The sequence below is a fragment of the Parasteatoda tepidariorum genome, chromosome 5 (assembly GCF_043381705.1).
Source record: "Parasteatoda tepidariorum isolate YZ-2023 chromosome 5, CAS_Ptep_4.0, whole genome shotgun sequence".
Taxonomy (NCBI): domain Eukaryota; kingdom Metazoa; phylum Arthropoda; class Arachnida; order Araneae; family Theridiidae; genus Parasteatoda; species Parasteatoda tepidariorum.
The window spans coordinates 78,813,743-78,827,438 of NC_092208.1; the positions used below are offsets into that span (position 1 = coordinate 78,813,743).

The window sequence follows — 13,696 nt, forward strand, 5'->3', positions numbered from 1 at the left end:
AAAGTTATAATTTCTCTTGTTAGTCTTGAGAGCTACAGAAATAGTCAGTCAGAAGTGGTTTCATAGGTATTAATCAAAACAAACCAGCATTGCGTTCTTACTTGTTGATTGCATTGCTTTCTTTTCATTAAAAAAGTAACGGGATTTTCGTTAAAATATCTTTGTTGTGAATATCTAAAATATTTGTCATAATTAGTACATTTTTTTATCAGAACCGTAAAGGGCCTGTTATTGACTGAATAAGAAACAGACCAGAATCCATAAAATATGAGATACGCTCAGCTCGTGATTGGTCCTGCTGGTTCAGGCAAAGTGATTATTTTGCTATCTTTATTGTCTTAATTAAAACTTAGAGTGGCCATCCGCAAATTCTGGAATTTTTTTAAGATTTCCCTCTTCATTAATTTTAGTTTAGTAGGCATAGAATTTACTTTATAAACTTATGAATATTTTTGTAACTCCCTAACTTACAAATCGGCAAAAACCTATATTTTCCATGATGAGAGGACAAAAACTCATTTTTGATACAAAATTATTCCTAAAATTGAAATATATACTATAAATATAAATATTTACAAGAAATTAACAAAATTATTATTCCATAATTAAATCATAATGTAATATATCATTTTAGTAGTTTAAAACATTGATTGGAAAATTTGATTATTCTCTTTTTTCCAATGAAATGAACTTATTTTAAAGTAATATAACTATAATTTAAAGCATAAAATATCTATCAACATGTGTAGTTAATTATTGTACAAATAATAATATTTATTTATTTGTAAAAAAACATTATTTAAGGATTCTAAAATGAAAAGAGGTCAAAAACTTTCAATCTCTTAAAAATTATTCCCCTTATATTAGTTATTTATATGTTAAAGATAATTTTTTCATGTGATGTATCAAAATTATTATTCTTTATGATTGATTTAAATTTGTTTCAAGTATTTTGTAATAATATTTAATCAGCATTTTAGATAATTTGGTTTTTGCCGGTTTTTACCAGTTTTTGCTAGTTTTTATCAGGTTTTTGCCACTGTCCTGGCAAAAAACCCTTTTTGCCGGCAAAAACTCCAACCCTGGTTCATTCGAATTTGAGGTACCAGTATTTAATGTATTCAATTTGGGACAATCCCATTGTAATTTCAGGCCGCTTAATGATACTTTTTTCAAAAATTATCATTTTTTTCGACCTTTTTCTCAAGATTTTTTAATTTTAATATTGTAGTGCAATGTTCACAGCATTTGATGATGGTCGTAAGTTATTAATAATTTTTTCGGCCCTTTTACATGTTTTTTTTTAAATTTTTTTTTTTAATATTGATAGGTTTAAGAGGATGTTCGAAATTCAAATTTGAGTTATCACTTTTTGATGTGTTCGATTCATGGCGATTCTGTCACAATTTTGCAGTGTTTTATGATAGGTTTTTTGGACAATTATTTACCATTCTATCGGCCCCTTTTACATGATTTTTCAAAATCTGATATTTTTAATACAATGTTATTACCATGTTCAATTCGTGTCGATTCCATTATAATTTCCCGGATGATAATGGATCGTTCAAAAAATTCATGTTGATTCTATAATACTAGATAATGTATTAGCACGAATTTTACAGACAACCTATTGGTTTCTTCAGCATTTATTTGTAATTTTTTCGGCTTTTTTCTCATGATTTTTCTATTTTCTCCTATATTTGTATGAGACTTAATATGCTTCTTTTAACGTTCGATTTGAGACAATTTCGTCATAATTAACGTTTCCTGGTTGTTTTTTGGGCTATTTTATATCATATTTTCGATCAAATTAATATTTTCATATTCCGATAATACGCTATTGTGATACGTGAATTTGGAGTTTGATGTATCACTTTTTTAAGACATCCGATTCGCAATGAATGTAATGAATAGTAAAATAAAAAATACTATGTTTTTTTACATAAATTGTTATATGTTGTTAAAATAGTTTTATGTGATTTTTGTTAACGTGTTATCACTTTTTAAAGTAAAATTATGAATATCATATTTTGTGCATCTTGTTTTTGACATAATGTTACATTCTTCTTATTTTTGACATTATCATTTTGCTCTTTATGCCTTGCCTGCATGCTACTAAATCCCTAAGATCGCCTGCTTGCTAGCAAAAAGAAATCGAAAAACAACAAGCAAGGGGTTAATTAAAAAAAAAAAGCTTTTCTCACCAAATGTATATACCTAAGGCAGTATTCAAGCTAAGCAGGGCGGCAAACCCTGCTTGCCCTTTGATTCCAATAAATGTGCCCTTTTTGTAAAAGTAAGTCGCCATCCCTGAAAAACTTTGCATTTTTATACAGATTCCATTTTTTAAAAAAGTTAATCACTGTTTTTGAATAATAATTACTCACTGGTAAAATTATATGTGTTTAAAGGTTTAATTCTGATTACTATGACAAATATTTAGTTTGTTAGGATTATTCTCAACTAGTTAAATTTTTGTAACTATCTTTTTTCGGGAGGGGAACATTAATTAATTTTTTAAGTGGTTTCTAAATTTAAAAGTATTTTTTTTTAAATAAATACCTTTTTTTTTTCAAAAAAAAATTCATCTTTAAATATTCATTTTGTTATAATTTTCAGTTTAAGTTATAGAAAAAAAGCTTTGAAATTGTTATTCAATTAATCATTTTTTACTAGTTTACTTTTTTTAGAGAAAAAAAATACATGTGTAGGTTGCGTTTAAGCATGTCTTATTTTTATAAACTGCAAATTTTTCTCTTATTTTGATGATGAGAGAGAATTACCATTTGAAATATGCTCATATAATAGTATGAGAAGATAATTTAAATATTGTTGAGCATAAAATTCAGTTATTACATAATATTACAGGCATTAAATGAGTGCCCTTTCAAAATACATTCTTAAAGTACCCTTTTTAGAGAGGAAGCGCCCTGCTCCTTTTATTCCTAGGAAACTCTGCTTAAGGCTTTTCGAACTAGAGGTTTTGTATGCAAAATGAAAAGAATCATTCTGAGTGTCTCTATGAATAATTATTTTTCGTAAAAATCTTATCATTTTGTTGATTTTTGACATTTATTTTTTACATTATTTTCAAGTCCACTTATTGCTCTACTGTTGTGAAGTACTGTTCTGATGCCCAAAGGTTTGTCAAGGTTTTCAATCTTGATCCGGCTGCTGAGTGTTTTACTTATGAACCTATTGCTGGTATGTACATTTTAAATTTGAAATTAATAAAAAGAAATTTTATCAATGTAGTTTATATTTAGAAGCAGGATTTAATATTATTCTTGCTTCTAAATACTGTAATCTTTAAACCTATTGCTTTTATTGTATATCAATCTATTCAACCATAGATATTCAAACCTGAAATTATGGTGGAATGTTTTGCTTATGTACCAAAGTTGACTTTTACAACCATTAAAATGTATATTTTGAAAATGAAATTGTAATAACTAATTCATAAAATATAAACAACTATTCAATTCAGGGTTTGAAAAAACCCGGGGATTTTTGAAAAAACCCAACCCGCCTGGGTTTTATTGAAAAAACCCGGGGAAAATTGAGTTTTATTTGAAAAAACCCGGGGAAAAGTGGGTTTTTTCATTTAGTGCTCATAAATTTTACTGTGAAAATATTTTTATTTATTAAATAGTGTTGTATAAGTAAACACTAAAATTTCATCTGACTTTTACCTGTAATAAAATTAAACTGGAATAAATATTTAATGGTCTTCCATGTTTTTATAATACGATTAATAGAAAGTGAAATTAAAATTACGTATAATTATAAAGAGTATCAGTTACTTGTCCCTTTTTTCAAATATTTAGATAAATATATGCATTTTAACTTTATAGTTTCAAAAAACAAATTAATCTTAAAATTATAAAAAAGCATATATAAAAAGTTATAGCTCATTTTTTTAAAATCAGATAATAAAACTTTAAATTTGTTTATTGTTGTTTAATGTATCACTTAATAAATTTTTTTTTGTTTGCTTTCAATATTTTTAAACATGATTAAAAGAAACAAAATAAATTGTATTCAAATGAAATCTTAAAAATATTTAAAGAATCTTAAAAGTAATATTTTAATTTTTAACTGTTTTTTAATTGTGATAAACTTTCTCCAAATAGTTAAAAATTGTCAGCAGATGTTAAGAGTTAACTTTAAAAAAAAGGTCAATTTTTTCCTTTATTATTATTATCATACAACAGATTCAAAGTGTCTACATTTCTCTCTTAGATGGCAATACACTTTTACGAGTTTTGTAGCTTTATCTATTCCTAATCTATTTCGAAGTTTACTCTGCACCAAACCGAAAGTTGAAAAGTGTCTTTCGATAGAGACAGAGGATGCTGGTGCTGAGTGCAAAGAAAAAAGAATTGACAGAAATTTTGTGGAAGCTAGGAATTTTATTTATTTACTTATTTATTTATTTTTTTTGCCATAATTTTCCACTATTTTTTGATGAAAACTGTTCAATAACAGTGTCAAGCATCATTGATTTTGGAAAGTATTCAGGATCGGAAATTTTGGATGCCATAACACGTGGCAGAAATTCTGGATGATGCTTAGAAAGACAGCTTTCTGCTAATTGGTCTTGTTCATCATTTAAAAATTGTCCCCTTGTTTCGGGATCCAGGATGCATATGCTAATAAATGATGTGGCTGAACAGCCTGATTGAATCTTTTTACAAAATGTTTATGGGGTTCTAATTCATCACACGATAGTAAGTTAATTCATATTTCAACAGCTTCTGAAATTGAAATGTTTTCTGATTGAAGCTTTTTTAAAGCTTAAGAAACAATTGATATCTGTTTTTCCCAATTGATAGTTTATTGGTAAAGCCCAACATTATTTAATATTTTTGACATATTATTATTAGATTCATTTTGATGTTCAAGAACAATCTCTTCATATTTATGGTAATTATTGGCAAAAGTTTTTACGTGCTCATAATATGAATTCCACCTAGTGTCATTGGGTCATCAAGCAGTTTTTTTCATTTGCCCATCCATGTGCTTGATGCACATTTCTAAAATATTTGTTAACTTCAACGATGTGTCCAATGATAGTATTAGGAGATACTTCTTTTTGAACCAAATTTAAAAAAAACAATTTGTGAAAAAAACCACCAAGTGGGTTTTTTCAAAGTGGGCCCACTTGGGGAACCCTGGTTATATGTATTTTATATTAAGTTTAAATAACGCATTATCACTAATACATATTTGAATCTTCTTTATTTTTAAGTACATTACGTTTCATAATTTTTTAACTCAAGAATTATAAAATATAAATGCAGTAATATAAAAGGAACAAGTTTATTAATCTTTTTGTTTTCACACACATTTATTTACTATATTTATTAAACATATGGATATTACCCATTATAAAATTATAATCTGTAAATATTTATAATCAGTAAAAACTAAAATTTCATCTGACTTGAGTTAAATAAAAAACTGAAATAAATATTTAATGGTCTTACATGTTTCTATAATAAGATTAATAGAAAGTGAAATTAAAACTACGTATAATTATAAAGAGTATCAGTTACTTGTCCCATTTGTTTTCAAATAATTAACCCTAGAAAAGGATTTCATTTTTAGATAAATAATTTTAAAAAGTTCTCCTATAAAAAGTTTTAGCTTTTTTTTTTCTTAAGCTAGAAAATAAAACTGTTTAAATTTGTTAATGTATCACTTGGTAAAAAAAGAAAAAAATTGTTTCTTTTCAATTTTTTTTAATATATTATATTATTATATTACCTGTATGTATTATATTACCTGTTTATTAATATATAAAGCATGCAACTATAGTTGAAAAATTGATCTTTTCAGACTATATTATTTAAATTTTTATTTGATTTAATATCATTAAAATATTACTTTTTTGAAAAAACCCACTTGAAGTTTTCAATAGCACCTACTATAAAAATTATATGAATATTTGAGTTTCTTTTACTTTACTAATATTAAAAACTTAATCATATAAATCATGCAACTCTATTTGACAAATTTATGCTGCACAATAAATTATATAAAAATAAATGTGAAACAATAAGTTTTAGTAAAAAAAAAAATTTTTTTTTTTTTGAAAAAACCCACTTATCGTTCCAAGTGGGTTTTTTCAAGGTGGGCCCACCCAATAAAACCCAGGCGGGTTTTTTCAAAGTGGGCCCACTTGGCGAACCCTGATTCAATTAGTCGCCTATAAATTATGCATCCAATTTATTTTCCTAAAAATAGCTTCCATGTCCTGTTAATCTTATCATAATCCATAAACTTCTCAATTCATATTAATTTTACAAACGACTAGCTATTCTACAATGGAATTCAAAACAAAATTTCTGCAACGAAAAAAAACTTAGCACAGCATTGCTTCAAAGTTGTTCTGAAAATTCCAAACTCACCTGGGTAGTGTAGATAGATAAAAAAAAAAAAAANAAAAAAAAAAAAAAAAAAAAAAAAAAAAAAAAAAAAAAAAAAAAAAAAAAACACTTTTAACTCTCTTAGAAAGTCATCGGTGAAGGGAATTCTGGGCAAATGTATGGCATTTAATATCTTTAAAAAAAATGAGTGAGGGTATTATCTGACTATGTCAATTCCATTGCTCTCCCCCCCTCTCTTTATTTTAATTATTGAAAAACTAAAATTTATGATTTATATTTATGTTGCTAGATGTAAGAGAATTAATACAATTGGATGATGCTTTGGAAGATGAAGAATTGCATTATGGTCCAAATGGTGGTCTTATATTTTGTTTAGAGTGAGTATCCTCTCTTTTAATTTAAGAGATTTTGTCTTCCATTTTTATTGTTATTTGTTTAACTTATTTGCATATTTCTTAAAAATTGTATCATTAAACAAAGCTATAGTGTTGATAACTTTATATTAAAATAGTATTTTTCATTTATTTATTTATTTTTTTTTGAAATATAGATATCTTACTGCTCATTTGGAATGGCTCACTGAACAACTGGGAGACGAACAAGATGATTATATTTTGTTTGATTGTCCAGGTAGGGATTGAATTTATATAAGATATATTTCAAAATTTTAAATTCATTTATAAAAATTTATATTTACACATTTTATTATATTCGTATCAAATTTATATTTTTAGGGCAATAAAACACAAATTCTATTTTTAGGACTTCATTTCAATATTTATAAATAGTCAGATCCACTATCAAGGTCATGTTATAAATAGTCAGCTTAACTATTAGGTTGAATTTTTTTTTTTTTTTTTATCTAGGTAGTTTTTAAGTTATACGAATCTCTCTTCTATGCTTTTTAAATTTTTTTTCTCTAATTAGATAGAAAACTTTAATTTAATGCTTAATACCTTTCATCACAATTCTATAATCTCTTTTCAATGACTGACACATGTAAATAGACAATGACTTGCTCCAAGTAAGGTAAAGTGTACATGTTTTTTGGATTTTAAGGCCAGTAATTGCAAATCTTAACAGTATTTGTTTAAAATATTTTGAGCTTTGTTTAATTTTTATTCGATATTTTTTAAAAATCAAACAGAGTTGAAAAAATTTCTAATTTAAACATATTATTCTCAATACAAATTATGATCATGCAATGAGTGAAATCTGCAATAAGTGATCTTTGGGAATTTTGTTTCTTAAAAGAAAATATGTGAAGATAACTTTTGATTTTTATGCTTTTGTTCATATCAGATTAAAAATATTTGTATGTTTCTTAGAAGCTTATTTGTTCATACTACAGGTCAGATTGAACTCTACACACATTTAGATGTAATGCCTAAAATTGTTGCTCACCTGCAACAGTTGGATTTTATTGTCTGTGGTGTATTTCTTATTGATTCTCAATTCATGATTGAACCTTCAAAATTTATATCTGGTCTCATGAGTGCATTGTCAGCAATGATAACTCTAGAAATTCCTCATGTAAATGTGCTTTCCAAGATGGATTTATTGACAAAGCATACAAGAAAACAAATCGAAAGGTATCATTTATTTACATTCTAAGAATTTAAGTTCTCTCATTGCATTGAGTATTACCTTCTTACTGCCATTAAAAAATTGCACTATGTCGAAACGTGTTTCATGGATAACTTCATATTTATTATCCTCATTGAGATCTTTTTTTTTTTTTATTTTTTATGTCAAACTTAGTTGATAGCATGATTTGTGTTCATTGTGTTGAAAATTTAATCACAGTTAATAAAGCATAAATTCCTCCATTTAAGCAGTGTGTGTCCCAAAATCAACATGCTGTACTTTAGAAATGATTAATTTATTAATTAATAATGTCTTCAGAAAATAATTTATTACAGGCATGCTACTCTTCCCAGGGACCGGGGAATTTTGCTTTTGTTTTGCCTAATTGCTTCACAATATTAGAAATATTACAATATTAGAAAGCACTTTTTTTTTTCAGATATAATCGTGTGACCTGATGACAAGATTATATCTTTTCTTTTTTTAAAAATTTTTTTTAATATTTTATGAATTTTATATAATTGCAGCCTATGCACAGTAAATAGCCCTAATTTTTTCATAATTTTCTTCATTAATCTTTTTTTTATCCTTTTTACAATTTTTAAACATAAAATTTTTAGGCAAATAAATATTTTTATTTCAGTTTTTATCTCCAAGTTAGTTAGTTATTTTTACTGTTTTTCAGATATTTAGATCCAGATTTACAATATTTGTTGGAAGATGAACAATGTGCTTGCAAGTGGGGCAAGAAGTTTTCAAAACTAAACAAAGCAATTTGTAGTCTAGTATGTATACTGTCTTCTAATATACACATATTTCACATTTGTATATTGTAGCGTAGCTACCACTACAATTATTCTCAATTCCAATTCACTATTATATATAAGGCGTGTTGACTCGATTCTATCTACCTTTAGATAGATAACAGTTGACGTTGCCGGTAGCATAGCCTCACAATATAACATTTGAATTTACTAGGTTTCCTGATTAATCAGATCTTGACCAATTTTTCATTATAAAATTTCAATCCCAATGTTTTTTAATTGGAAATGCATGATTGCTATAAAAACGTGGAAAAATATTTTTATTTAGAAATTCCAAATTTCAAGGTTATAATAATATTAATGTTCATAAAAAAGAATTTTAATTATAGTTGATTTAATTTGACAAAATATCTCAAAGTGCTACTTTTTAGACCGTACATAAAATGGCTGTTTAAAAAAAAATGAACTTTTTGATATTTCAATACTTATCTATCATTTAGTATGGTGTGTCTTTTTCTGTATTTCTAAGATACACAGTTTAAATCACTAATGTTACGCATCCTGAGGTGCAGCTTTGTGCTAGCTGACATATGATAAAATATAAACTGAGCATCATGTGAAGCAGAAAAGGGAATTATAAACTTCACATAAAGAAATTAACCGAGCAAAATATTGTATGTGTGATAAATGCTCTTCTGTAAATAACCACTCTGCTGTAAATAATAGTAAAGCGCTGATTTGTCCAGTTAACTTAGGTAGGGCTATGACCACATGTGTTTTTTACCTCTTTCTCTTTAAAAACAAATATCTGTCTTTTTCTTCGAATTCTCTAAAGAGGGTAGAAAATTGCCTCTTTTGTAGTTCGGTGTCCTTAGAAGGGGGGGCACACTCTATTCATGTTTATTCTGCCTTGTTAATTATATCAATGAGGTTGCACCTATCTTCACATGCGTCTGGGAGTTACTAAGATGATTGGGTAGCTGGTAAGATCTTTTGATCTTTAAAATGAAAGAAGCTTGTCTACAAACTCCAAATGAAGAAAGTCCCCCGCCTACTCAACTGGGAACAACATTTTGCCTTAGAAAAAATATTTGAACTTTTGTTCAATTTGGTATACAAAGCAGATTTGCTGAAAACATCTTTATTGGGGATCCCGTTGGTAAAAGGCGAGTTTTAGTATAATGAATCTATAAAGTAAGGTATAATATTGTTTAAATTAATTTAAAATTTATAAATGTTTATATATGATTTTATAGCATTGGTATTCAGGTAATTAAAAAAATTTTATAAATTATTTAAAAAAACTTTAGTTTAATTCAGTGTACGAAGCCAATTTGACGAATGCATCTTTATTGGAGATTCCGTTAGTAAAAGGTCAGTTTTAGTAGAATGAATTTACAAAATTAGGTATAATAAGATTAAAATTAAATAGGGTAAAATAAGATACATGTTCAAGGTATAGCTGTGTATATAATAATATAAGAGCTATTGTGATGTTTTCGAACAATCCGTAAATTATTTTCTACACTCATGTGACACAATTATAATAACAAATATTGAATTGCGAAGAAAATGCCTGTTTGTCAGCTTATTTTAAGATATTAATGCACAATTACAAAAAATAAAATACTGAAGGCACCGCTAAAAAATACTGAAAAAAATCACTTGCCTAATATAAGTAAAGCAATAAAACATATTCAATTAAAAAAGTGTTTATTTTAAAATAAGGATGCTTTAATTTGGTGTAGAAGGCAATTTACAAAAAGATGATGGCACAAAAATACTTTTAAATGTAAGGAAAAAAATAAATAACTGACCTGAATCAGTATGTTAGGAAATCTTTAATTCATAAATTATATTGTGGCTAAAAGTATTTTTATGTTAAATAATTCTTAACAAGTCATATTCTATCTTAAATTTTTACCTGTTTATATAGATAATTATTCTACAGTACAGAACCAGTTATCCGGAAATCAGAAAACCGGAAAACCAAAAAACCGGAATGAAATTCGATAAATTTTCCCGCCATTTTTTTTGAAAAAATATTTTTTTCCTCATAAGGTTTTAGGATTTTTCTTTCTTTTTTGAACGATGTTTACCTTACCATCATTTTGGAAATAATCATTAGTGTATTACTTCATAGTTTTTTCTTCTTTTTAAAATTATTTCCAAATATTTTTTTTAAATTGGTTTAACAATAAAAAGAAACGGTTTTTTGTAGCGATTCAGAAAACCGGAAAAATCAGTTATCCGGAAGAGCGATGGTCCCGATCGTTCCGGATAATCGGTTCCCTACTGTATTATCTTAATGTATTATCAATCAATCAATCAATCTAATATTTTATCTGATTTCTTTTCAGGTAGAAAATTATAGCATTGTGAAGTTTTTACCATTAAATATCAAGAATCAGGAAAGCGTCGGTGACCTTCTACTCACAATTGACAATGCAATACAATATGGAGAAGATTTAGATGTAAAAGTTAAGGTACTTTTTTTCTCCCTTCAAATTACTTCATTGGAAACAAAATACAGCATGTATTATAATTTGGCAAAAGAAAGCTTTAAACTTAACTAATTTTAGCTGAAACAAAAACATATTTTCTCACAGGCATTTTTTTGTTCTGGAATGATCTTAATGCCTTTAATCACAATTCACATTTCACTAGGTTCACATTTATTTTAAGCTTTATTGCCTGTTTAGTATGTAAGTTGATTTATCATGCCTTTGTACACCATTTTGTGCTTCTTTGATGCACAGTAAATACAATTCTTATGAAACTAAAGCAAAAACACTAACTTATATTCAGCTATTGTTAGATAACTGCATATAAATGTCAAAATATCTCTTTTTTTTTATCTGTTTGTATGAAATTTGAAAAAAATCGAAACCATTAATTCTGTATACATATTTTTTTTTACTAGTTTAGTTTTTGAACCTATAAAATATAAGTGTTCTATCTAAAAATATGTCTGAACAGTTTAGTTTAGTTGGGTCTTTTAATGTTTTTTTTTATGCTTAGCCATATCAGGGTGAAATAGTTCCGAATAAATTACATTTGAAAATATTAACCTTTTTAAATTTTTAACTGTTTGATTGATTTTGTTCAAATTTTTGATTCTGTCATTCAAAATTACTTTGTTGAAGCTAGTACAATTAGTTGTCGTTAATTGAGATTATTCGTCTAAAATCAGATTCAAAAATTCAGATTGTTTTTATTCCAATATTAGTAGAAAAAGGAAATTATTGTGAAAGTGCACTTGACATTCCTTAAGAAAAAAAAAATTGTGTTCTACATCCATATATTGATTTCAAAATTGAGAATTACAGCTTTCTGATATCTGTGCAAAATAGTCGTGCAATTCTATTCCAGCTATTATTTCCAGCTAAGAATTTAGAAAATCACTTTGAATAATTCAACTGAAATGTTGATAGTTAAATTTATTATCATAATTCAATACTTATTACAGGGTTCCCTTTGGTCAGGGAGAACAGGGAAAACGTAGAATTGCCAGGGAATTTTATTTTGATTCTATAAAGCGGAGAATAGTCAGGAAAAATTGCAATTTTTTATAAAACCTGAAAAATTTCAATTTCATACTTTGAAAATAACCAGTCTCAGAACAGTCAGCAACACTAATCAGTTATTTAAATTCAAGTTAAATAATTCTAGCATCTATTACAAATATTTGTTGCAAAAATGTCACATTTTAATGAAACTTTCAAGCTTTCATCATTATTCAATGATTTTTTTTCATACAAAATCTAATATTTGACATCTCAAAATTAAAAAAAATGTAAGTTTTCTGCTGAAATATTTCAAGGTATATATAAAATATGGTCTTTATTTTCACTGAAATTTTCTTGATGTACCTGAAAAAGAGAAAGTCAGTGAATTCTTTTTCTGAAATTGAGTGGGAACCCTGTTATTTTGTTTTTTGCTTAAAAATATGGTAATATGTGATACATCAAAATAAAAAAAATTTTGTTTTTAATGTTTTGCAGTATCCTGAAGAAATAGATGACATGGAAGACAATGATATGGATTATACATAGTGTTGTAATTAATTAAGCATAAATGTTTTCAATGCTTCTATACTTTGTAACATATTTTTCATAAAATCCATTTGTAAATAATTTAAGATTTTTTTTAAATAAATCACTTATTGAAATATTTTTATTTAAGTAGCATGTTTAATTATTTATTGAAGATGGAGGATATCATGGAACTTCAGTTGCTATATTAGATCAGCTATTGTTTCTTGTACATATTGTTTATTTTTGTATTAATTTTTTTCTCAAAATGCATGGAATTTTTTTTTTGGGGGGGGGGGAATTACACTTAATTATAAAAGTCAAATATAAACATTCTTTAATACTTTTTCAGAACTTGAACCATCACATACTTTTGTATTGAACTGTATTTGATTGAACAATGCATGTTCACTAAATAGGTTATAGCGCAAATTATATTTGTTATATTTCTGTAATAACTTATGTACTTAATTTTAAGTCAGATCAGTCAACATTAGCAACAATTTTATCTATAGAAAACTAGGAACACTGCAGGTCTAATAATGTACTTTGCAACCTAGGTATGGATACTGTCTTTACAAAACTTCTCCTACTACATAATCCACTTGTTTTAAAATTAATATAATTTTGTTTGAATAAAACAAAATCTAATAAATTTTTCTTGGTAGGTAAATTATTTTACTGTAATGATTTGAAAGTTGTATTCCAAGATGAATGTATATGATTATGCAATTTCAATCTGAGGGTAATTTTTTTTTTAATGTTATCTTAATCTTAGTAATATTTTATTACATAGGTTTCAATTTTATTTATTCAGGTTTAATTTAAAAATAATCTGAACTTAATACCAAAACAAAAATTTATTTTGTTTCTAAAGTTTTCAAAACTTAATACATAATGTTTAAAATTATGTACAAAG

General features: G+C 26.4%; 2 protein-coding genes across 2 annotated transcripts in view; one reads left to right on the forward strand and one right to left on the reverse strand.

Moving 5' to 3' along the window:
* LOC107456545 (serine-rich adhesin for platelets) overlaps window positions 1-204 on the reverse strand; it is a 30,853-nt gene extending 30,649 nt beyond the window's left edge. Inside the window, exon 1 of the mRNA XM_071180668.1 lies at window positions 102-204. Coding sequence (XP_071036769.1) covers window positions 102-128 — 27 coding nt within the window. The 5' untranslated portion in view covers window positions 129-204. The remainder of the gene's footprint in view (window positions 1-101) is intronic.
* On the forward strand, window positions 45-12,922 carry LOC107456557 (GPN-loop GTPase 3). The gene is made up of 9 exons (XM_016074453.4): window positions 45-135; window positions 213-312; window positions 3,096-3,204; window positions 6,682-6,769; window positions 6,943-7,022; window positions 7,744-7,984; window positions 8,665-8,764; window positions 11,104-11,229; window positions 12,748-12,922. Exons 2-9 carry the CDS (start codon window positions 268-270, stop codon window positions 12,796-12,798), a joined length of 840 nt encoding a protein of 279 aa, XP_015929939.1. The 5' UTR covers window positions 45-135; window positions 213-267; the 3' UTR covers window positions 12,799-12,922.
* Window positions 12,923-13,696: the final 774 nt, after the last annotated feature.

Bases quoted from the DNA above. Each gene is read 5' to 3' on its own strand.
- LOC107456557 (XM_016074453.4), top strand. From the start codon at position 268: ATGAGATACGCTCAGCTCGTGATTGGTCCTGCTGGTTCAGGCAAA. The intron at 6,770-6,942 runs GTGAGTATCCTC...TTTGAAATATAG, and splicing joins GGTCTTATATTTTGTTTAGA to ATATCTTACTGCTCATTTGG. The intron at 8,765-11,103 runs GTATGTATACTG...ATTTCTTTTCAG, and splicing joins ACAAAGCAATTTGTAGTCTA to GTAGAAAATTATAGCATTGT.